Genomic DNA, 22,895 nt, shown 5'->3' on the forward strand with positions numbered 1-22,895 from the left:
CCAATTTTTCAATGAATGTCAAGCAGGCAGAGGACTCTTGTTCATACAGGGCTAATGGCAGGAATGAAGCTAAAGCCATAAAGAAGAAAGGAAGAAGCATAAAGAGTTTGAAGGGAAAAACAATAGCTTGAACATTCCAGGTACCCTACAAATTTACTGAAACACTTAATACTCCAGGAAATGTTCTGATATTTAGAAAAATTATTCATGGGAAATCAGATACTCTGAGATCATGTATTTCTCAGTAAGGATTTTAAATTACTTAATAGCCAGGATATAGGGCTATCCATCTTCCAAGCAAATTAGAAACATTAAAGACCTGCTACAAGTGCCTGTAGGCAGCAATCACCAACATCGTTCATTGAGGGTACAGGATATGAGATCAAGTCCCTCCTGACCAAACCTCAGACCACCCTAGAGAGGTGGCTCTCCAAGACAATGAACTCCAGGTACAGTGATAAAGAAGTCACATACTCAATAGGGGAAAAGAAAAAAATTACCCCTATCCTTGATGCACGAGGTTTTTTACACAGCGTGCCACAAAAGGAAAAACCAGGAACACACTGACTTAATCTGCTCAGTCGGATCAGTTACCTCAACCCTCAACTCCAAAACTCTGCTTCCACTGGCCCAGCCCGTCTCCTCCAACGTCTCTCCTATGGGCATTATGTCTGCAGACAGTGCTGGGTCTAGGTGCAACAGAGGAAGAACAAAAATGGAAACACCCCTTGTATGTCAGCTCAGTGCTCAGTACCCAGAGTAATCCTGAAGAGGAAAATATTTAGGAACCGTGATAATTGTTTTGGCCTTGGTGTACTTTTTTTTGTTTGTTTTGGGGGGGGGCAGTTGTTTACTTTTTTTAATGTTAGTGTTAGAATTTGGAAACTGGAATTCTGGAACAGGATTTCTGTCTGAATTTAAGTCCTCCTTAAGCCTGACAACCAGAATTAGGGCTGTGGCCAGGATGCAGCAGTGTGTCAATATGTACATGGGGTTAAGAGGGGAATCACTGTATTCTGCCAAAAGGACGGCAGTAGGGTAAGGAGCCAAAGTAGGAAGCTCAGGTCTAGGTTAGGGACATTTTCCTCATACTCAGGAGTGCAGGATTTTCTCATATCCCTATCTCTGCTCAAATCCTCCTCTTGCTCTAATTAATTTCCAAACCTCTTCTGTAGTTTTTATTTCCTTGCAGGACTGTCATGTACTCTTTGAGGTTCACTGAAAACTCACTAGTAGAAAAACAGACATAAGAGCTCATCCTTTTTTTTTTCCCCTAATAGTTAAAATTATCTGACAGTCCAAATGAGAGCCTGATCAAAGTAAGCAACTAAAATTCTCTGCACTCCCAGAAAAAAACATCAGAGAATCACAGAATGGTTTGGGTTGGAAGGGACCTTAAAGATCAGTTTCAGCTTAGAGCGTGAAGTGCACAGACCTATCATATATGTTCTAGTCCTAGAAAACCTAGAAAAGTTTATGGAGAAGTGCAAGCAGTTACTGGCTGTTTTCTATAGATGCCTTTATGGAGTATAGTGATGGAAAACTTGAAGTCACAGGACCTAATGCAACAGCGCAAATCTTTGCCACATATCCAGCTCCCTATCTGTCCCTCATAAATGGATTTGCAGATCAGGTAAGTGCACTTACTGTCTTAATTCTACAAATTAAACATAAAAAACCCTGTAAAACCAAGCAGTAAAAAAACCACATAGATCTAACAAGCGTGCCAAATCTCACCATTTCAGCCAGATGTCCCCTTGTACAATACAATGAGAATGCAATGCTGTTTGCAGGGGGTTACCTTTTAGTTATATTTTACAAGCAAAATAATTTCAAGTTGTTCTTTTCACGTACATCATCTTAATTGTTGCACTCGACATGTCTTTAAAGCAATATATGTAAGAGGTTTTCCTCAGCATAAATCAATGTTTCTCCATAAATCTCAGCAGAGTTGTGTCCACTTACATCAAAATCCAGCCCATTTTGTGGACCTATTATTCCTTAAATAAGGAATTTAAGCAGACAGTTTAACACACCCTGAACAACTGAGTTTTCTGCTTCCACAAGCCTCCTCTCTAACCTTCTTTTTGCAGATAGATGTGTAGCATTTATTTTTCAAATGACTGAATCTGAAAACATCTTAACTTCATTTCTAATCTGTATCCTTTAATTCCACTTATGCAACAGCAAAAAAATTAAGTTTCATATCTTTTATCTGCTTCTAATCAACTGACCCATCTTCTTCAGGAATATATCAAATAAATACTGCATAAGTAAGGTATGAAAAACAAGGGATGGCCTGAACACAGGAATTCGTTACGTAAAAGATTGTGCAACCTGGCTTCAAAAAAACCTGAATGTCATGTTGAAGTTTTGTAAGAAAGACAGTACTGATCTTTGGATCAGTCAATAGATTTTTCCCTAAGGTATTTTTTACCCATGTATGTTTTAAAACAAATTTAAAAGCAGACAAAAACCAAATAATTTTTAAACCCCTCAAACTTAAGCTTCTTCAAATCTGTATAAAAATTGAATGTTTTGACATCGCTGAAGCTTTTGTCTGTTTTCCCACAAAGTTAATTATTAGCAAAATCAACATTGACAAAGCATTTGATTTAAGCAGAGCTGTACTTGCACTGAAGTAATTCCAAGAAAATTTCCTTCATCAGCTCAATTAGCATATGCAATACAGAGTTCATGGTATAGTTATACATGCAGCCCTAATTTGGGTACTTCCTAATTTTAGCTGCTCAGCTTTGACTTTGCAGATTTCACTTCTTCTTCTGATGTTATGCAATACCTGCATAAAGAGATGCATATCTAGTCTAATTTATCAGCATAAACGACAGTCACATAAAACACTTCTATATCAATGAAACTGATTGCACTGCTACAGCAGCAGAACTACCAAAATGAGTGAATAGAAGTGTAAAATTGACAGGGAAAAAAAATGTGGAAACAAGCGTTAGACCTCACATAGGAGATGCCTTTTAAATCCTCTGTTCTTTCCACACCTGGTTGTTGCAGATTTTTTTTTTCAAATGTTCTCAGTACATTTCTTGTCTTTGTCTTTCAGCACAGATATCAAAACTTCTCATTACTGTGAAGTAGAGAGGCACTGAGTTCCAAATTTTGCTATGCTGTATAGTGGGATAAAACTAAATACCAGCTCTAAGCCACTCCAATCCACAGAGCTGCCATAGCCCCTCTTTTCATTATTGGAAAGAATCTACACATATTTATTCAATATTCTTTTCTTTGCCTTGACCAGGTGATGTCAACAGCTGTTCTTCTTCTGGCTATATTTGCTATTTTTGACACCAAAAATAACAGCGTACCCAAGGGCCTGGAGCCAATTGCAGTAGGACTTCTTATAATTGTTCTTACTTGCTCCTTGGGAATGAACAGTGGCTGTGCCATGAACCCAGCCAGGGACCTTGGCCCAAGGCTCTTCACAGCTGTGGCAGGATGGGGGATGGAAGTGTTCACGTAAGTATGCCTGGAGATGAAGTCAAATGCTCCTAGCTAAAATTTTTTCTAGTAAAGTAAGATCCTGATTCAACATGGTACCAAGTCATACTTTATATACATGCAGGTAATTCTTTGCATACCAGAAGCAGCTATTCATGCACTTTAAGCCAGATATCCTCTAGGAACTGGGCTTTAAAAAGGATTTCCTGCTCCTAGGGCAAATCAAACATGCATAATCTCGAATATCAATCATTGTTTCAAGCAGACCTTTCCCAAAATATTAGAGATTCTTAGAGGTCACTGAAAATATGAGTGCTCTCTTCTTGTGTCCTGCAGCTTTCAGAAAAAAAAAAATTAAATCAGGAGAGAATTAGGTGGAAATATTTATTGGGTGCTGTAAAAAACAGAGACATGTCAGATTGATTTAGCCTATTATTACTTCTGAGTTATTGCAGAAATATACAACAATCTAAAAGCTTGACTTCCTGGCTGGGAGTGAAGGAGTGAATGAAAAAGCTCCCTTCATTTTCCCACATTTCAGAGCCCTCTCAAATCTCTGTGTGCACATGCACACACTCTTGGCTGGCCCAATGCACAGCTAATTAGTTGCACATCAAATCCACAGCTTACACGTATCTGTGGTTAAGAGGCACTCTGGGATATCTAAGGAAGAGTAAGATGTCATTGGGAAGCAGATCTTTTGGTTTATTTTTGTATTGTTTGTTTTCCCAGTTATTTACAAGTAGGAATCCCCAGTAGTACTACAGGCCACTGGAGAGCTCTGGTTAAGACAGATTTTTAGATACTTCAAGAAGCACAAATAATCTCTATTTATTCAGTATGATTTCTATTTACACAAATCATGTACCTTATTTGAGGAAAGCAGTAGCAAAGCTTTTCTCATACAAAAAAAAGCCAGGCATGACATAGCTGAAACAGGCACACAGCCACAGCACAGGCCAGAGCCAAGGCTGAATGTAATCCAGCTCTAGCGAGCCACTGGTGGGAGGTCAGGTCACTGGTCTGGTTACCTCCAAACTTTTCCTCCCCAGTAGCTCTTACCACTGCACCATGGGACTGCACTTTTTTAAAAAGCAAGGACAGACAGAGTGACATCCCACACTCAAGATTCTCCTCTCTCATACATTTGTAATTGCAAGTAGTTGTTGACTGTGGTATTAGCCATGGTATATCTAATTGGTAATTATGAAGTAGGCTATTACATTACTGAAAGAGTTTGGAAGCCTGATTGTACTGTGATCTAGTCACAGAATACCTGTGAAATCCCCTTCTGTCCAAAAGTATGGTCGTACTCATTTACATTAAAAAAACTTCAAGAAAACTCTACAACTATACCAATATGGATTATTTCCTAGTGTAGTTTAAGGATTTATATAAAAGAGGGAAAAAGACCTTGCTATGAAATTTAAAAATGTGAACATAAAAAATAAGATACAAGATCTTTCTGATCCTTGCCAGAATAAACTCACAACAATGTGAAAAATTGAGGAAGAAGTCTTCCTCCCTGCCTTCAGTTAAAAGGGTACAGCTATAACCAAGTTCAAGGAAATAATACAACAGGAATATGTTCTTCTTTATTTACTGTACACATCCAGGTGAGATTTAGGAAGAACTTGAGCCTTGTTAGCTGGTAGGTGAGACTTAAAAAAAACTTGAGCCTAGGTAGCTGGAAGAGCCATGGGAAAAGCCTGAATGATTGTAGTTAGGATCCTAAATTGCCTGATGCTCTGCTGTGCTTGAGCAACTTAAAGTGGTGCAGCAACAGTTGACAGATAAACCTTGGATATCTTCATTTAAAGGAATTCACAACTTCGAGACAGGTGCTTAAGCTCTCTAGTAAAGGCATATCCAGGAACTGGGAGCTGAGCACAAAACCTGCGCAGTGACACGAGGGGAGTGCTGCACAAACCAAGCAGTAGGAAAGACTGGGGAGTCACTGAACGTTCTTTGGTGGGAGGATGGAAGCATCTCCCAAGGAACTGAGTCACTCCCTGTCCATGTCAGTGAGTCTTCAAATGTTGTCTACAGAACAGCCAGGGACCACCGGGAAAGCCTCACTGTGGAATAGATACACAATAGCAAGACCTTCTACCCTGTTCCTAAGCAAATGCTCTAAACGTTGAGATAATTCGATCACAGCAGAGAAGTGCCCTCTGCCCTTCTTTGTGCTTGCAGGTCCAGTAAATGTTGGTTTTGTCATGTTCTCAGGCAAGGAACTACAAGCAGACTGGAGTGAAGCCCTTCTGCTGGGAATTGTCCAGAGGATAGGAATGCATTTGAGCAGGGCTTTTCTAAATGTTGCTGTTACTACATTTTGCACAAAGGCACCTAAAGGGGCATTCTCCCCAAAACCTAGCCAGAAGACAAGCTGTGGTGTGGTTTCCCTAGCCCATGCAAATGGTTTGTTTTGATTAAAGGCTCCCATCAGAAACCCAGGAGTCTTTCTTAAGAATATGCTTAATATTCTGATAAGCTTAAGAAAAGTTTGGGGAGCAAAGTTTTGTCTGTAGTGAGAAAACAACCAGAGCGTTGAGTCCAAGCACCAGACGGGATTTTGCCAGCACAACCGAGCATGGAACAGCAATAAGAGAGAGAGAGAGATAAGGCTCTTCAGAGCAGTAGTCTGTGCCAGCATTTGAAGGTAGCCCCGGAACACCTCACCCCGGTCCGTCACGGGCCCTCTCGCCCCTCGGAGCGGAGCGAGCGGCAGCGGAGCGGGCTCAGCGCGGTAACGCTGACACCTCGTGGCCGCCGGTTCCGGGGACGAGTCGGCAGCGCTAAACTAAACTGCACTTCGGGAAAGGTCAGGAGACGCATCTCTTGTCAACACAGGAGTTCGGATGGCAAACCGGCCTCAGAAGTAGTTAGCATTCTTCCTGGAGTGCAGCCCTGCAGCCCGGATTACCTCACGAAGAGCGGTATCTCCCTTTCCCGCAGCAGCTGGCTACTGAAAGGTGTATCTCAAGTTTAAATGGGTCGAAGTTCCCAGTCCATGTACCTTAGACACCGTTTCCTGGGAATTTCCGCAGCTAGGCACAGTTCTGCTCGCCAGGCCCGTGCGCTGCCTCCTCCCCGCACAAGCGGCGCCCGCCCAGCGCCCAGAGCACCTGGTGATGGCAGAGGCGGGGCTGGCTGCTCTCCCCAGCTGGCGGCGAAGCTGGGCGCTGGGTTACAGCCAGGGCTAGGGGCGCTAAGGGTCCTTTGGAGATCTGTGCTTGTCACAGACAGTTCTTGCTCCTGTGCCAATGACAGAGCACTGAGTGTCATGGAAGCTCCTAACTCGGCTGTGTCCTGACCTCACTGCAGTTTTGGCAGCACCCTCTACAAAGGGTTTACAGCCAGCACCTCAGCACAGGGTATCCAAAGCACAGCTGACAGCAGCTGCTGCAACTACAGGCCATGATTTGGAGAAGGTCATGCAGGAGCTGACAGGGCACATGCCAGTTCCTGTAACAAGCTGAGAGAAACCCACGAAGAAACACCTTCATTACACACCCAGGTATACACACATCACACAGAAGAATACGTGCAAGTACTTGATACAGCTTTTGTTCTGCTGATTCATGCAATAAAACCTTCGTCCATGCTTGTTCCAGAAATTCAAGTGCTCAACAGCCATCCATGATTCAACAACAAACAGATTTATAAACTCAGTAAAACAGTATCAGGAGTGATTTTATATCCTCAGGGCAAAATATAAATAATTCCAAAGGTAAAACATACATATCCAAGGCATTTCTGAACAATCAGTAGGAGTATCATCAACAGGGCACCAATATTTTCCCAGTTCTATTCTTGCATCATGACAAACACAAGTTCACTTCTGCATAAATCTATGCAACTGAGTGCTGAATAATTTTCCTTACACTTTTAAAATTCCCCTGCAGCTTCCTCTAAAGTTCCTCTCATAGATTAATTTGTCCCTTTGTATTTTTGGGAGGAAAAAAAAAAAAATCCCCATTTTCAATATGCAGGAAATTGAGGTAGCTGGATTTTCACTGGAGACTCACATATTCAATTAATACAGCATGTTATCAAATCAAAACACCTTAATGCATCAGTACAGTTAAGAGACTCTGTGCTCTGAAATGGATACTCAGTTATTTACTGTCTGAATGTGGACCTCCAGGAAAAGGAGAGCAATTCTACCAGCCTATTTTTCCTGCATAAAGACGTTGTTATTTATTGTTTTATACAGTTCAGTGGTGGACTTCTTACTTTAAATATGCCTGTAAATCTATATATTTAAATTTAAATCCCAGTAATTGTGCAAATGTAAACATTTCAGTAGAGTCAGCATGCTGGACTTTCTTAGTGAATACAAAAATTCTAAGATTAAGTTTTAGGTGTATAAAACTTCTAATTTATTTGCCTCTTGCTGAAAGCCACCACATTTTAAACACAGAGATAAGATACTATATAATGAAATTTGAATATTGACCACTCTAGTCAAGGATAATCAACTTTACTGTCACTGTATTTTATCACATTGCTTAAGGTAAATCTACTCAAAATCCAGTTTAATTTATTACATTTGTCAAGAGGAAGATGGTATATACTATTGCAGGTGTGAACTTGCAAATTTCCATGCAGATGAAATAATCCACTTTTGTAACATCCTGGAAGTTTATTCACAAGCCTCTGGGGACAGCGCAAGTCAAGATTGCTGGGCAATAAATATCTCCCTGTTCATTTCACTGTAAGTCAGTGAAACCTGCTTTTCACAAGGGAGAAATCATCCTCTGTCCCCAAATAGATATGCAGTAAAAAGGCCTTATTTTTTAAAATGCAAGTACAGCACCCAGACCAACATGCCTGGTGCTTGTTATTTAGCATTTCAATCAGAACCAGCCTGGGTAGGGCAGACACGGGTGTCACCCATTTACGGAAATGAGAGACAAAATAGAAAGGTCTACACTACAGCAAGTGCCACACCACTGTATGTGTTCACTAGAATGACAAACAACACTAATTCTTGTTCTTTTTGTCTTACAGAGCTGGTAATAATTGGTGGTGGGTTCCTATAGTTGCACCTCTGCTGGGAGGTGTACTTGGAGCCATGATCTATGTCATTTTTATTGAAATTCATCACTCGGATCCTCAGTCAGGAGAAGAAAATGAAGCACATGCAAAATATGAATTGACCAATATGGCGTAAGAAGTGAAGAACTTTCTCTTCATTTTGTTGTGCAGTTTTTATGCAAATGGTTGTTTGGACCACTGTATGAAACCCATATGCCTCAATTACAAATTCACCTTTCAAAGCAGAAATTCTGTATAGAAGTTCAAAATTGAAGTCTTTCCAGGAAACATTGGGCTGATCACATTCAAAATTGTTATCTTGAGTATGAGAAGGCTAAATTGTTATTTTCATATAGCTTTTGGATCGAGTTATCTCCTAGATGCAATTGTAGTGAGATGATGCACTGACCTGTTAATTCAAGTCATATGATATTAATCATGTTGCCTAATTAACTGAAAACAGTTGAGATATTGATACAAAAGTGCATGCATAGCTAGTTAATGGGTTTGGTGCTGAATTAACATGCAAGAACATTACTCCCTTGTCAAGAATGTCTTGTCTAAACATTTAAAACAATACCCAAATTGGCTAAATGCCAATTGAAACAGTTTAAAATCATTCACTAAATTTTATGGAGCCACTATTGAACAGCAAGAAATCAACTCCTCAGTGATTAGGTTTAGTAACTCAGAATATGATCACAAAAGGTAAAAACTGTTTGTTGTAAGATCAGCACCAGATGACAACTTCTACACAGGGTCTTCATAGCATTAATGTTTAGTTATTTTTAGACTATTTACTTGACCTTTATGCTACCCAGTATTAAAAGCCTTATGTAGAATACTAATCTGAATCTCTTCCGCTGTGCTTTCTGGATACAATTCATTCCTGTGGAGATGGCCCAGCAAGAGGCTTATGCTGTGCAGAGGCCAGCACAAAGCCTATGTCTGTGTAAGCTTTAAGGTGTCCTGCTGCTTCTGATTTGCATAGGTGGATTTCATCTGCATTGTGGGAGCAATTTTTAGTTCGGTAGAAGGAATTAAAATTAGAAACTGGTCTCAGACCTAGTCCTAGATCTGAATTCCCCAAGGAAGGCCAGATCAGAATTCTGATGTGTGGGTTCTCTCTCGCTAAAGAGAAGAGGTTGGACATATACCACTTCCTAAATATCCAGCCTTGAAAATAAAATTATTTCTGCTTAGTCATTGTGAATTGAATGTATTCAGTTAAATCAAAGTTTATTTCTCTTATGTATACATCTATCCATGGTTGGTGGTGGTGATCATGAATAAACAGACATCCAATTCAGCAATGCTCCTGAGCTACTTTCATGGATGGCTAAACTTCAGAGTACCAGTTCTTCCCTTTGGATTCCTATAACTCTGCTCTCTCAAATTCCACACTACATTCCTGATTTAACTCCTGAAGTGAGGAATGCTTTCTGTTGCCACTAATAACCTGTGCGCTTCCAGGTGATATCTACAAAAGAGGTTTACAAAATACCATGGTCAGAACCGGCCTCAGCATTTGGGCAGATCAGGCCTTTGTCACTGCTTGTTTTGATCACGCTCCCTGGGATGCCGTGCCAAATTCATGCAGCAAAGGGACAGAAATAGCAGGTCAAGAAAAGCTTTGCTTGCTGCAGCTCAAATTCAGATACTGCAGTATACTTGAGGGAGTATAATTCCAACTTTAATTATGTTTTGAAGAAAACTTACATAACTGTAATGAACTCAGGCTGCCCAGAGACATATCAGCCCTGTGCAAAATGCTCATTTGATTCACTGTGTCTCTGCCGTGGGTTAAATTCTGCTATATTCATGCACATTTGACTGCATCCTTATATCACTGGCTGGAGAGTCTCAGGAACAAGAAGGGAGAGCTTATAAAAACAGTTCTCAATCTGAGCAGAGAAGAATCAAGAGTAAAATGTGAATTAGTCCTAATTTTAGATCTTTTGTTGGCAGCAGAGACAAGCTAGATCATCTGTCCTGCATATTGATAAGCTGCACTACATAAACCAAGATGGGATGTAAATGCAATTGCAGACTGACCCTTCGTTTGCCCCCAACCCTTTCAGGGATCGCTGTCTCTCACCCCTTGCCTGTTCCTTGGGCGGGAGCGCTCCCAGGTGGCTGCCAACCTTCTATGTCTGGAGAGCGATTACAGACATAGAAACAGTCTGAGGGCTGCCCTCAGGTCTGAAAGGCACTTACTCTTCCACTGATTCCAACATATAATATGAAATATCTGTGCAAAAAATAAACAGCTAATTAACCAGATGTAACCAATCTTATCCAAAATGGTAGGGGCAAATTATCACTTGTGTTAGAATTTTGCATAGTCAGTAGACTCCATATGCATCACAATGTTGTTTCCTTTAATCCACCATGGAAAACACATGGAAAAGGAGATTACAGGTCAGGAATGAAAAAAGGACAGTTTATTTATACAAGCTACTCAGGGACCAACCCACACTCGCTGTGTGCCTGTGCATTGGCCAAGGTACATAAAGTTGTTCATTTTCTCAAAATCCTTTTGATCACAACATGTTCTGCCTGTACATCAACATGAAATCTTGTTTCTCCTACTTATGCCATTCCTATGCACAGAATTTCTGTATGAGTGACATTGACTTGTCTGAAGTTATTAACACGCACATCTTAAGCGGCGACACACTAGTGTGATAGCAAAATAGTATCTTAAATATGCTCTCAACTTGTTGTCAATTCTGCATTTGCCTTAAGAATTTATTTTTAAACTTTAATTCATCATTCAATGTTTTTGTAAATTCTCTGGAGACACAGTCACAAAAGCCTGGAGTCACAAAAGCCAGAATTTCATTCAGTAACAAGATGTTATAGGCCTATCTCGGATCTGAAAATTTAAATTTCAAGGAATGAATTCCTGCTTTTGGGACAAACCTCAGCTGAATCTTTACTACAAAACCATGACCAGCATCTCCATAAGGTAATGGGAACAATAACAATTACCTCATTCCATAAACTTATACAGACATTATCTGTTTTATAGAAAACAAAAAAGTATTTTGACTTTGCATGAACTATGCAATTTTCTAATAGCAACTGATATTCAGTGGTCACACTTATGTTAAACTAATATAATAGAGTTGGAAACAAGTTTTTCTTGCTGAAAGATGTTTTGGTTAATGAGTTAATAGTAATCAGCCTTGATGATTTTAATGCTGAAAGGAATTAATTTCAGGGCATTGCTCAACTTTCATTTGGGGTTTGTTCTTTTTGGGAGCAATGTGTTTGTTCTTCAGAGCTAAACTTAGTACTGGAGTAATTTGGAAAGCTGCAAATAGCACTAAGTTAAAGGCTGGCTACTGCATGTTGTTTCATTGAAGTCAGTGAAATTATTCACAATGGGTGGCAATACAGGCAAGGATAAGTGATCAGAGAATGGCGGACATTTTACTTTCTTGGAGTTTTGTTTGTGGATCTGGATGTTCAAATATTTTGGTTCAAAATAAAAACAGTCAATTCCTAATAAATGCATTCCAGTTCTACTTTTTTATATATAAAAGAAATCTCCCCTCTGGCACCTAAGGACTTAAGAAATAAATAGCTGCCTGTTACAACCTACAGTGTTTTATAGCCTTGTGCTGGAAGAACAGATGGACTAACAAGCTGGATTCCCAGAGCACAGCCCCTGTGGCAGATTCTGTGGCTCAGCAGCAGTGCCAGAGCAGAGCAATGGGCAGTGCCAGGTCAGGAGGCACCCACACAACCATAGGGTCAGGCCTCCTGCCCTGGCCCTTCTCCCCTTCCTGCCTGCAGCCTGCCCAGGGACACTTTCTGCCACAGCCTTCCCACTGCTCCAACAATAGCCAGCACCCAGGTGGGATATTTGGCTGAAGTCCCTCTTCAGAGATTGCTTTTAGGCATACATATATCACATCAGATTTGGCCTGCAGGGCTTACAAAATGCCCCTAGCTAATTTATCTGTCTTCTCCCCTACAGATTTGTAACAGGGACATGCTTTGCTTGTTTCATTTAAAAAGCACATGAAAACCTGTTCCATGGGAGCAAGGGAAAGAATAGGTGCTTCAAACTTACTCTGAGAACCACAAAACACAAAACAAACAAACCCAACAAAACTATATGAAGCGGCAGCAGGCATTTCATCCTCTATCCATCCTGACAAGCCTTACCCTCCTATCAGTCTTTGTGACTTTCTGTTCTCCTTTCCTTCTGCCAACACTGTGTGCTGTGCTCTCTCTTTCTATACAGCACAATACATCTCCAGACATTTAAATACAGCATGCTTTTCTCAGTTACTTATGAATCTTAGAAAGTTCTCATGAGAGCACATTCAAGTTTCACCTCACATGCTTGTTTTTTGGCAGTTGCTTGCATTTTTTCCCCACTGTTCCCACCAAACAACCTTGTGCTGGAAAATACAACAATTAACTGTAACTTCCAGTAACAGCTGTTCTTTTTCTGCTTAGTACAATTGTTATTGCATAAGAGAGTGCTTCTTTAAAACATGCACAATTTTAAAAGCCTTCTTTTTCAAACCACTATTAAAAATAGCACAAGATTATCCAGCAAAAAAAAATGCAGTGCCCATCAGTATTTTAGATTTTTGTCTTCTATTTTGTACTTACAACTTGTTAAATATTTTTAATTATTGTTCTGTGAGTGTTAGTGCCTCTGCTTGTTTGCACAGTTGAATAGCATAGTCTCAGAGGAGGAAGTAGTAGGTAAATATTTTAAATATAGTGTTTCTTTGTATATTTGAATCAAATATTAGAGAAATCCATATAGTACTAAGCTGGACACAACACATTTATATAATTTTTCTCTCTTTGCTGACCACAACTTCCTTCAAAAGGTGTCTCTAAGACAAGGAATATGAATAACCAGCAGCTTAAATCAGCAATGATTTCTGATCACCTATCAGAAAACATATTATGTCAGAATTTGCATCCTAGACATTCTCAGTACCATTATGAGGACCAGTTTGGGCACATTAATACTACTATTTCCTCAGCATTAGGCACGTAATAGTCTAACAGGTGAAGATTCTTTCCACACCCTCAGAAATAACAGTACTTCTTTTCACTGCACAACTCTTCTCAGGAAACCTGCCTGCCTTCCCATTATAAACACGGCTGTGAATGAAAAAGCAGCAAAGTAAACAATATGTTCAGACTTGAAAAGTCAGCATCTGAATAGAAGGAAATGAGCAATCTCAGCCAGAACTGAACAGATGTAACACTTTCTGTAGCATGACCGAGGCATCAGATAACAAATATGAAGCCCAAGCAGCAGCACATGCTTGGCAACAAGCACTGCTAAATTAAAGAGTCAGGTGTTTTGTTAATGCCTTTTAAATAGACTTACAAAATTACTTATATTTTAGAATAAAATTACTAAATTGTGGTGGTGGTGTTCTTCATAGCAAAAGAAAAAATTTTGATGATTTGAACACAGCTTCAAATTATTGAAACAAGGTGGAGGGGTTAAGGGAGGGGGGGTGGCAGGGGAGGGAGGAAGAATGAAAAGCTCAGTGGGGATAAGGGAAAGCACAGTAATAACTTATGCAATTTCCAGTCCTGTGAACCTTGCTGCATCTGCTCAAAAGAGGCAGTATGGGCCTCTCCATTAAAACTGCACAATATAAAGACAAGAACTGTTTCATCTTCATTTCCATCTCAGACATTCAAGACATTAGCAACCGATGGCTACACTGCAGAAGACTTCTGCTACACAACCATTCTGCCACCGAAGGCAGGAAGCCTGTTCAGCTCCAGTTCAGAGAATTTTCTCTCATACACATGTATTCCCCTGGGTGCTCATGCTTTTCAGGGTATAGAAGCAACATGTTTTTTGAAGATGCTTGCACTGTAGAACAGCTATCAGAAACACAAATAAAAAGAAACTTGAATCCAGCTGCCAGATTTCCACAGAATCTCAGGGGATAAAGCAAGTGCAAAGGCTACTCCAGCAAGTCTTGGAGGAGGAAAGTGAAACAGAAAAACTTTGATTCAGAACCACATTGAAGCATTCATAGCTGCGAAGATAAAGTCACAGGCCATTTGCAAATGTAACATATATGCAAATACCATTAGCACCTCAGAGGCTTCTAATCCAAGAAAATATGATGGCTGAACAAAATATGGATATGAACACACACACATTTCAACCAGTTCTGACACAAAAAGACAAAATCCTTCCTTGAAGTGGAAGCCATTTTAAGCCTCATTTGCTATCACAGGTGGTTCTTTGAAATTCAACACAGGAAATCAAACCATACAGCTTTAAAACAAATAAAATCTGCCTAAAATATTTACCCTGCCTGAAAGTGGACCTATAGTCTTTTCTGCTTTCAAGTTTTTTACCTGCTTTTCTAATACAACTGGCAGCCAGCCTCTGGTTCTCTCTTGGTGGCTTGGCTTCTCTCTTGTCTTGCTTAAGTCTTTCACAGCCACTGAGCATCAGACCCCACACAAAATATTCCATTTACATGAAGACAAAATCCATTTTGAGGCCGATTTCAAAATGCCCATGGTTCCATGGAATTTCAAAATGTATACTGCTAGTAAACTGGACTTCCAAAAATTCACGTGGCAATATACTCTTTTCCCTTGCCTTTAATCAGATGCTTACAGCAACCTGGAAGAACAATAATTATCTCACTAGGGCAGATCTACAGTACACTGGAGTTGGATTTCCTCCTAGGGAAATCCTAGAACAAGAGATATAGTTCAGGTATTGGTGGATTTTATTTGTTGTACAAGATTGACCCTGAGAAACACTGTATTACAGGATATGATGCATAAATCAGTAACAAGCAGCTTGCCTTCCAGGTTCAGGACAGAAAGGGTTTGGACTTAACGGAGTTCTTCTTTATACATCTGGCTTCAGGTAATTTCATTAGCAATTAGAAAAGCCAGAAGCAAATATATTCCTAAAAGATACTAAGTAAACTTCAGAATACAGCTATCCAAGGAGGACAAGGAATGTCGGAAGCTCTCTTCACATGGAGAAACTTAACTTCATGCCCAAATAGCAAATGTGTACAGCTTAGAAAAGTGAACAGTTGTAAAAGAACTATGACCTCAGTCTCTCTGATGGTGTTTTAATGTTACCAGGACTGAGATAATCATACTCAAAAATAACTAGCTCATTTTACTTTCAAACTTATTTTCCTTTATAGATTTGTAACATCACAGTCTCTGGCCATGAACTTCGCTATTTTCACTGACACTCCTGAAGGTGTTCTCCTCCATTCGATATCTTCAATATTTATTTTTTAATAAACACAAAGGCAGTCCTTTTCTTTCTGCTTTTATTTGGTCTGACAATAAACACATCCTCCTTCATTATCATCTCCCTCCTCTACCCTCATATACACAGTGACACTTCCCACAGGCATGTGGTGTGTGGGCCTGTGGGAGAGCAAGTGTTACAAAAAAAATTGCAGCTGAGTAAGCTCTGGAGGGCTTCATCCCATAAACCTTCCTCCTACAGTGACTTTGGGAAGTTTTTCACTGTCAGTACAATCCTTTATTCTGTAGGGCAGCTTTATCAAAAGCAGTGGCCAGCACAAAGGCTCTAGGGCTACCTCAGTTTCACTAGTATGAATAAAGAGAACTACCAGCGTACCTAGGAGGGGTTCAGTGCTGGCTAAAGGTGTCCAGGTGTTCTGAGAGCCAGATAAAAGCTTACACAGAAAAAAAAGAGAACTCTATCGTAGCATTTAAGCATAAGGAGAAACCTCAGGCATGTAACTTGCCTGTTGGGCATCTCTGGCCAATAGGTATTAGACACAAACAGAAGAGGTGAATACAAGCTGTTGAGGCTGTTGCCATAAGCATTTACCTGACAAAGAGAAGTTCCTGGTGGAATGCAACACTTTAAAGAATACTTTTTTTCAGAGTATCAACACTGCACCACCATCTAGATCACTCTGTCAGTTATGCATCAAAAGCCACAGCACTTACAAGTATTGATAATAGCCCCATACTCACTAGTATTTTTTTTTTTTAATCAAAGCCTGGTTTTAAGTTCCATTTAGATAGGATGTTGTTTAATCACTGTTACTTACTGTATTTTTTTTTTCAGGACTGTGACACAGTGCTATAAATGCTAGAGGAACATTATTTTGACATAAAATATGCATTGTAAGTATGATGACTATGGCAAGATCACATTAATTCTGAACATTTTGTTTGTCTCAGTCTTGAAATACATGGACTATGTATTCATCAATCTGCTTGCTTATTTAAGTGTCTTAATTAGGACATTTTGAAAATCTTAACAGCCTTTAAAAAAGTAATTTGTAAGAGCAAGGTCCATTGATGAGATGTGGCTTCTGTAGTCAGCAGCAGAGTAAGTGTGAAATGGAGTGAGCAAATGCAAAGCACACAGGAACTGCCACACTTGGGTCACTCAGGTCCTCTGTGCCCAAGTGGTGAGGACAATGATTAGAATGTAAGGACTGAGTGATGACTTTTTTTGCTACGTGTTTGTGTGAGGCTAAGCACAATGACGAGGCCCCACAATAGTGGGATGATAATGACCACAACTTTCCTGTACTACACCATTATAACCCTTAACCCTGCACTCAGCCCTCTGTTGTAGGGGAGATGTTATAACCTCCACCATTTGTGCAGTCCTTGATCTCCCTGAGAATGCTAATATAATAGAGTTTATAACTAATTCTGAGAGTGAAGGCTGGTTTTGGTGACTGGATGTATTTCCAGTGAACTGAGATCACTATACTCCAGGAACACAGTTTTAGTTCCTTGTTACCTGGAGAAGCACGTAGCATAAGCTTACTAAATGAAGAAAATTATTCTTTATATTTTACAGTGAAAGCACAAAACTTTGTTATATCCAGAGATACGACCCTTGCACTAATTGCACCAATAATCACAATATTTGAAAATCGTGGTATTCATGGAAAGACCATTTGAGCAGGACTACAATGTTCATACCCCATTACCAGGCTCCAAGTGCCTTAATTACACTGTTTGTGTAAGACTGAAAAACTTCATGCTGCTTTTGGACAGTATGACTAGTATCTCTAGGGAGCATCATGAAAAGGTCATGTGTATCTCACAAGACCATCAAAAATCCCTAGACTTTTAACAAACAGATTAATTCATGTTGAATAGCTCATATTCCAGCTATAGTTCTATTTTGAGGTTATTTGCTGTACTTATATAAAGAAGTGCCACCAGTTTTGAAGTATTTTTAAAGATACCAAGGTAGCTGTTCTTTTCTATGCAAGAGGCTGTGGGGGAAGAGGCTGCTTCCACTACACCACCAGCTGCCAGCTAATGGAGCTGCAGGGAAGGACCCAGAACATGGAAAGTGACCCATACCGGAATGTGAGCTAAATCCTCCAGAGTGGGCTGGGGAACTCCATGTTAAACCGATTCATTGTTTTGTCCTCCTGGGAACACTAAAAAAATCTTTACATCAAAGCAAATGCTCATTATTGAAAGAGCACATCAGAATATCTCATGTCAGCCAGGACCTGATCTAATGGTTTACTCCTTAGTCAATATCTGAGATTTTCCTAAGGGGTAACTACTTTTTCCTATTGCAGTGTTGAAGGGCCAAAAAGTTAGAGAGACAGATTTGCCCACGAAAAACAGAACAGCCCCTTAAAATGATTTACATATCCAGAATACTGCAAAAGTACTCTACAAAATGCTGGAGACAGCAGGATTTCTAATGGGCACAGACAAATTGCAATGACATTTCGAATTTGGTAGCCAAGTTATGGAAACCTACACACAACTGTTGTCCTCAAGATTTGTTCTGGAAAAAAGCACTTTCCTATGAACCCTGAGTGCTGTTTTTCTGTATACCTGCATTCAGAACAGACTAAATACAAAGCAGCAGGTGTAAAGCAGGCTGCTGACATGAGTGAAGCACATGGAAGCATGACTGTTTAAATGACAGCTAGGCCAGAACTATGGGATCTACTAAACAGGACTTAAAACTGGGTCTTCATCCAGAATTACATTTCTTTTGTTCACTAGAAAGCTCCACAATAAACCAAGACATCTTCCTGTTCAATTCCTCAAAAAGAGAATACTATACCTGTAATGAGGTCAAATTTTCCTCTTTTGAGTCTCTGATAATAGAGCACATGATGTGATATTTTATACTTTTCCCCTATTAATTCCCTCACCACCAGCCTTGCAAACTCTGTATCTTCTCAGTATCAGCTTTAAAACAGTAGAAGGAAACATGAACACTACATCATGGAGGACAAAGTGTTTAAAATATGTCAATGTATTGATATTTTCTGGTTTCTAGGAAGTTTATATATAGGTGTTACAATAAGCAAATTTAGGAGCCCAGGAATTGCAAAGCTAGTCCAAACAAAAGTCACTGAATTAAACAATAACACATGGCCAGAAAATATCTTCCAGAGACCAAATAGAAGAAAAATTATGTAAACCAGGCAATAAAAAGAGATCACTTGAGACATGTGTTGTATATCCTTGTCATCTTAGGAGCACTATGAAAATGAAATATTATCAAAAGTCTTTATTATACTATGAGAAAAGATAGCATAATTGTGCAGACTAATACCAAAAGCTGTATATAAATATATAGCCTTAGCACATTGCCCAGTGTTGCTACAAAGTGGTATTTGATCTTGTGGGTCCACAAGTTTCTTGTCACTCTAATTCCTTTTTTATCAGCTCATGATTTTTAATCAGAGCAATGTTTCCATATCTCCCTTTACCAACAGAGAATTATATATACACTTAAGCATATGCTTGTGAGAAATAGGATAGCAAACTCATCTCTTAATTATTTGATAGAAAATTATGTTAGACAAAAGATATAACGAGAAACTAATGAGTTCCCAGGATAGCTGAAAATAATGGTGCAATGCAACCTGCATATTCGTGATCCAAAAGTTTGTTTTGGTTTGCCTCGTGTTCAGAGAAAGGCTTGAAACTCAAATCAAATCACATTTGTTCTCACAAATTTGCCTTAGCTTTAATAACAGTGATTAAAAGCAAACATTCATGATTTGAAATACATGTAAGAGTATGAAAACATACTCCAAAATTCTCTAAATCCTGCAAATTATCAAAAATACACTCATCCATGGTTTGAGGTTCACATAAGAAAATCAAAACAGTGCTGTAGAACTCGAGTCATATCAAGTTGACTGATTATATCCCCAAATTCAAGACATGCATTAGAATATTTAGGTTCCTTAAAATATTCCCAACCATTTGGGGCTGACTGTAGGGTCATGATTTTGAACTGCAGTCACAATTTATTGACTAGGCCCATGTTTGCTATAGGAACTGATGCAGTGCTATAACCTAGGACTTTATTACCACTGAAAGCAAGCCTACTGATTTTAGCAAGTGTTGAATCAGGTTCTCCATAGGCACACATAAAACATTCACTTACCTTCTCTATCTCCATCCTTCATAGGATATAACTGCATTTTCTTGGGGATTTACACATTTCAAGGATAATTCATCATTCCTTTCATACTAGATTGTTTTGATCTAGACCTACATGAATTACTTGCATACTTCAGTAGTTGCCCACTTATAATCATGGCAACTAAAATTATGGAGTCAATATTTAATCTGTTTATCTCATGGTAATAGTCAACACTGTCAGCAGCAAAGAATCCATCAGAAGAGTGTGCTTCAGTCAAACTCTTTGGAAATATGCAGTACTTAAAGTAGTTGCCAGCATTTCCATTGATGACCGAGATTTGGAAAACTATAAACAGAGAGGGAAACATTTTTAACAGCTAACCTTCAGCAGACAGCCCTCACTCCTAAGTAATTTGTACCTTTTATAAACATTAGCCCAGAAAGAAATGATAACACGTTTTAGTCTCAGTGAAACATGTTGCAGAAAATCTTGACACAGTTTACTTAACCCCTCTTATATATGTAAGCCATATTTGACCTCCTCCAAGACACTTTCAAATACCACATTCACTTTCTCATTGGGGAAAATACCCAACCAACCAGTTCTTTCAGGATTATAAATTAATTATAAATTTCAGGTCTTTTTGAGTTCAAATCCAAAAGACCTAATCAATTCAGTTTTGAAATATAAGTGATACAAATTTTTATCTAATTTTCTAGTTTGAATTTGATTTCTAAAGAGTAGCAGAGAGCTTACTCTTGAATTCTTCCAAAGTCAAGGCCACAAATCAAGTACTGTCTGTTCTACATGAAACGAAAAGTTTTATCACAAGCTACAACTAAAAATGAAGTAATGTGGACACCAGGTACTTTTTAAAAGGCCTACCTGTTATCCAAGGGCAAGGCCGAGAAGAACATAGAGAAGTGTCTTCAATGTTTGATTACCCATATTGCAGAAGGCAAGTCACAAAAAGGAGTCAGGTGCCTGGTAAAGCCCACAGAACCTAGAGGGAAAGAGACGGATCCCTAAAACTACCATCACTTCTGGAGAAAATGTTCAAAAGCTGTCACGTATTTTGGAAGGGCCGTGAGACCATACAAACCCAGGGACACACAAGGGAGATACCCCCATCAGACGTAGCAGTTTTTTTGTGAAATCAGGAGACCTCTTCTGCTTTTTTAGCCTGACCAGCAATACTTGCCAAAAGGCAAAGGAAACAAGAGGCAGCTATGGCCAAAAGGGAAGGAAGAAAACTTGGAGCAAAAATTCTTAAAATTGGCAGTGCTAAAACCTTTGGCTGAATGCACATACCTGTATCCTCAGGCAGCTGAGCAGGATTTGCAGTCTAAAAAAAGCTGCAATTCTTCAGAGACAATACCACACTTCTTGTATGCCTGGCTGAAGATACTCACTTGGGTCTCAGGCGTTATACAGACTTATCAACAAGGCTTCAGCTGAGGCTAATGAGCCTCATCTGTTCCTGCAGTTAATTGGCCAAGGAACACCTGCTGGCACTCTGCCCACACCAATCTTTTTGCCCCAGCTAGGGGGCTGGGCTGTCCTGAGGTAACTTTTCCTTTCTCATCACAAAGAACAAATCCTGTTACTTGTTGCTACTATTTATAATTCTCGATTAAGCAACTGAGGGCTGAATAATTACCTGACTCCAGCATGTGGAAGGTCTCAGGCCTGCAAAGTATCACAGACTAAAAGCCCTTCTCTGCAAATACACCTCATTGCCATGAAAGCTGCTTTCCCTGCAAAGTAACATCTGCAAACTGCCACAGGAGACTGCGGGAGCTTTGGGGGGGTTCGGACGGTCGGGACGGACGGAGATGGATGGAGACGGGAGATCTCTGAAGTCAGATCTTGGAACATGCGGTTTATTGCAAAGGGCGTGGGTATAGGGGCACTGCTCAGAGCTGCAGCTGGCAGCTCTGAGCAGGCCCAAGAGAGCAAGAGAGTAAGCAGGTAAGTAACGAGAGAGAGAGAGCGAGAGGAATGAGAGTGAAGAAGAAGTATTGAGAGTGGAGTAAGAGAGAGTAAGAGTGGAGTAAGAGTGTCAGAAGTCCTGGTTACAATACAATAAATCATCTTCTGTACTGAATATTCTAATTGTCACTAACCAATCTAATACAAAATACAAATCTTATAGCATTTACATACAGCCTATAAGAGTTCTTATATTACCATAGAGTGTTACATCTTAACTTCTAAAAACTACTCTTTGGACCCCTTCTGCTGAGCTAGTAGGGTCTGCTCTGACCCTTGGACCTGCCTGCAAGCAGAGGGTATTGTTCAATCAAGAGGGGATTACCTTCAGTCGGCCATACCATTGTTTTCCAGTTGTTCAGTAACTAAGACTTGGTATTTCAAAAGCGGCTTTCATTTCGATGTCGCTTATATTTTTCATATTCCCAAAATCTTTTGTCAGGCAATCATATTTATAAGGCTTTCCTGTTTCATCTTCCCCAACATCTCCCCCGTTCTGATGAACAACTAAGATATTAGACACAGTCCTACTCGTTATTTTTTGCACACACTGAAGTATACAAGGTACTGCTACTAAAACTATAATTATTACTACTAGAATAATCAAGCCTATTTTACAGAGTTCCCTTAGCCAAGGTGCAAAGCTCCAACCATCAAACAAACTGTCTAGCCAAGACGAGTCATCTGTTGTAATTTGGTTAGCTAGGTCCCTTAGGTTTTGTAACTGTTTGTGAATGGAAACAGAATGATCGGATAAGTTCATACAGCATAATCCTTCAAAATCTTCACAGCCATGCCCATGTGCTAATAAAAGATAATCAATGTACGTTTGGTGTCTATGGCTGGGAGTTGGAGAAATGTGATGATTATCATATGGCCAATATTTATCAAAAGTAACATGACCAAAACCTTCTGGGAAAGGCACTCAATAAGTTGAGAAAGGACTGTCAGGGCTTGTGTCAGATAGACAGATGGTATC

At 39.7% G+C, this 22,895-nt stretch overlaps 1 protein-coding gene across 4 annotated transcripts in view; it reads left to right on the forward strand.

Annotated features, from left to right (window-relative positions):
- Positions 1–12,032, forward strand: part of AQP9 (aquaporin 9) — a 28,203-nt gene extending 16,171 nt beyond the window's left edge. For all 4 annotated transcript variants that reach the window (XM_032123378.1, XM_032123379.1, XM_032123380.1 and 1 more), the window contains 3 exons: positions 1,515–1,633; positions 3,272–3,489; positions 8,488–12,032. In XM_032123378.1, the coding sequence (XP_031979269.1) occupies positions 1,515–1,633; positions 3,272–3,489; positions 8,488–8,650 (500 nt within the window). In that variant the 3' untranslated portion in view covers positions 8,651–12,032. The remainder of the gene's footprint in view (positions 1–1,514; positions 1,634–3,271; positions 3,490–8,487) is intronic.
- The last annotated feature ends 10,863 nt before the right edge of the window (positions 12,033–22,895 follow it).

This window comes from Corvus moneduloides, chromosome 13, assembly GCF_009650955.1.
Source record: "Corvus moneduloides isolate bCorMon1 chromosome 13, bCorMon1.pri, whole genome shotgun sequence".
Taxonomy (NCBI): Eukaryota; Metazoa; Chordata; class Aves; order Passeriformes; family Corvidae; genus Corvus; species Corvus moneduloides.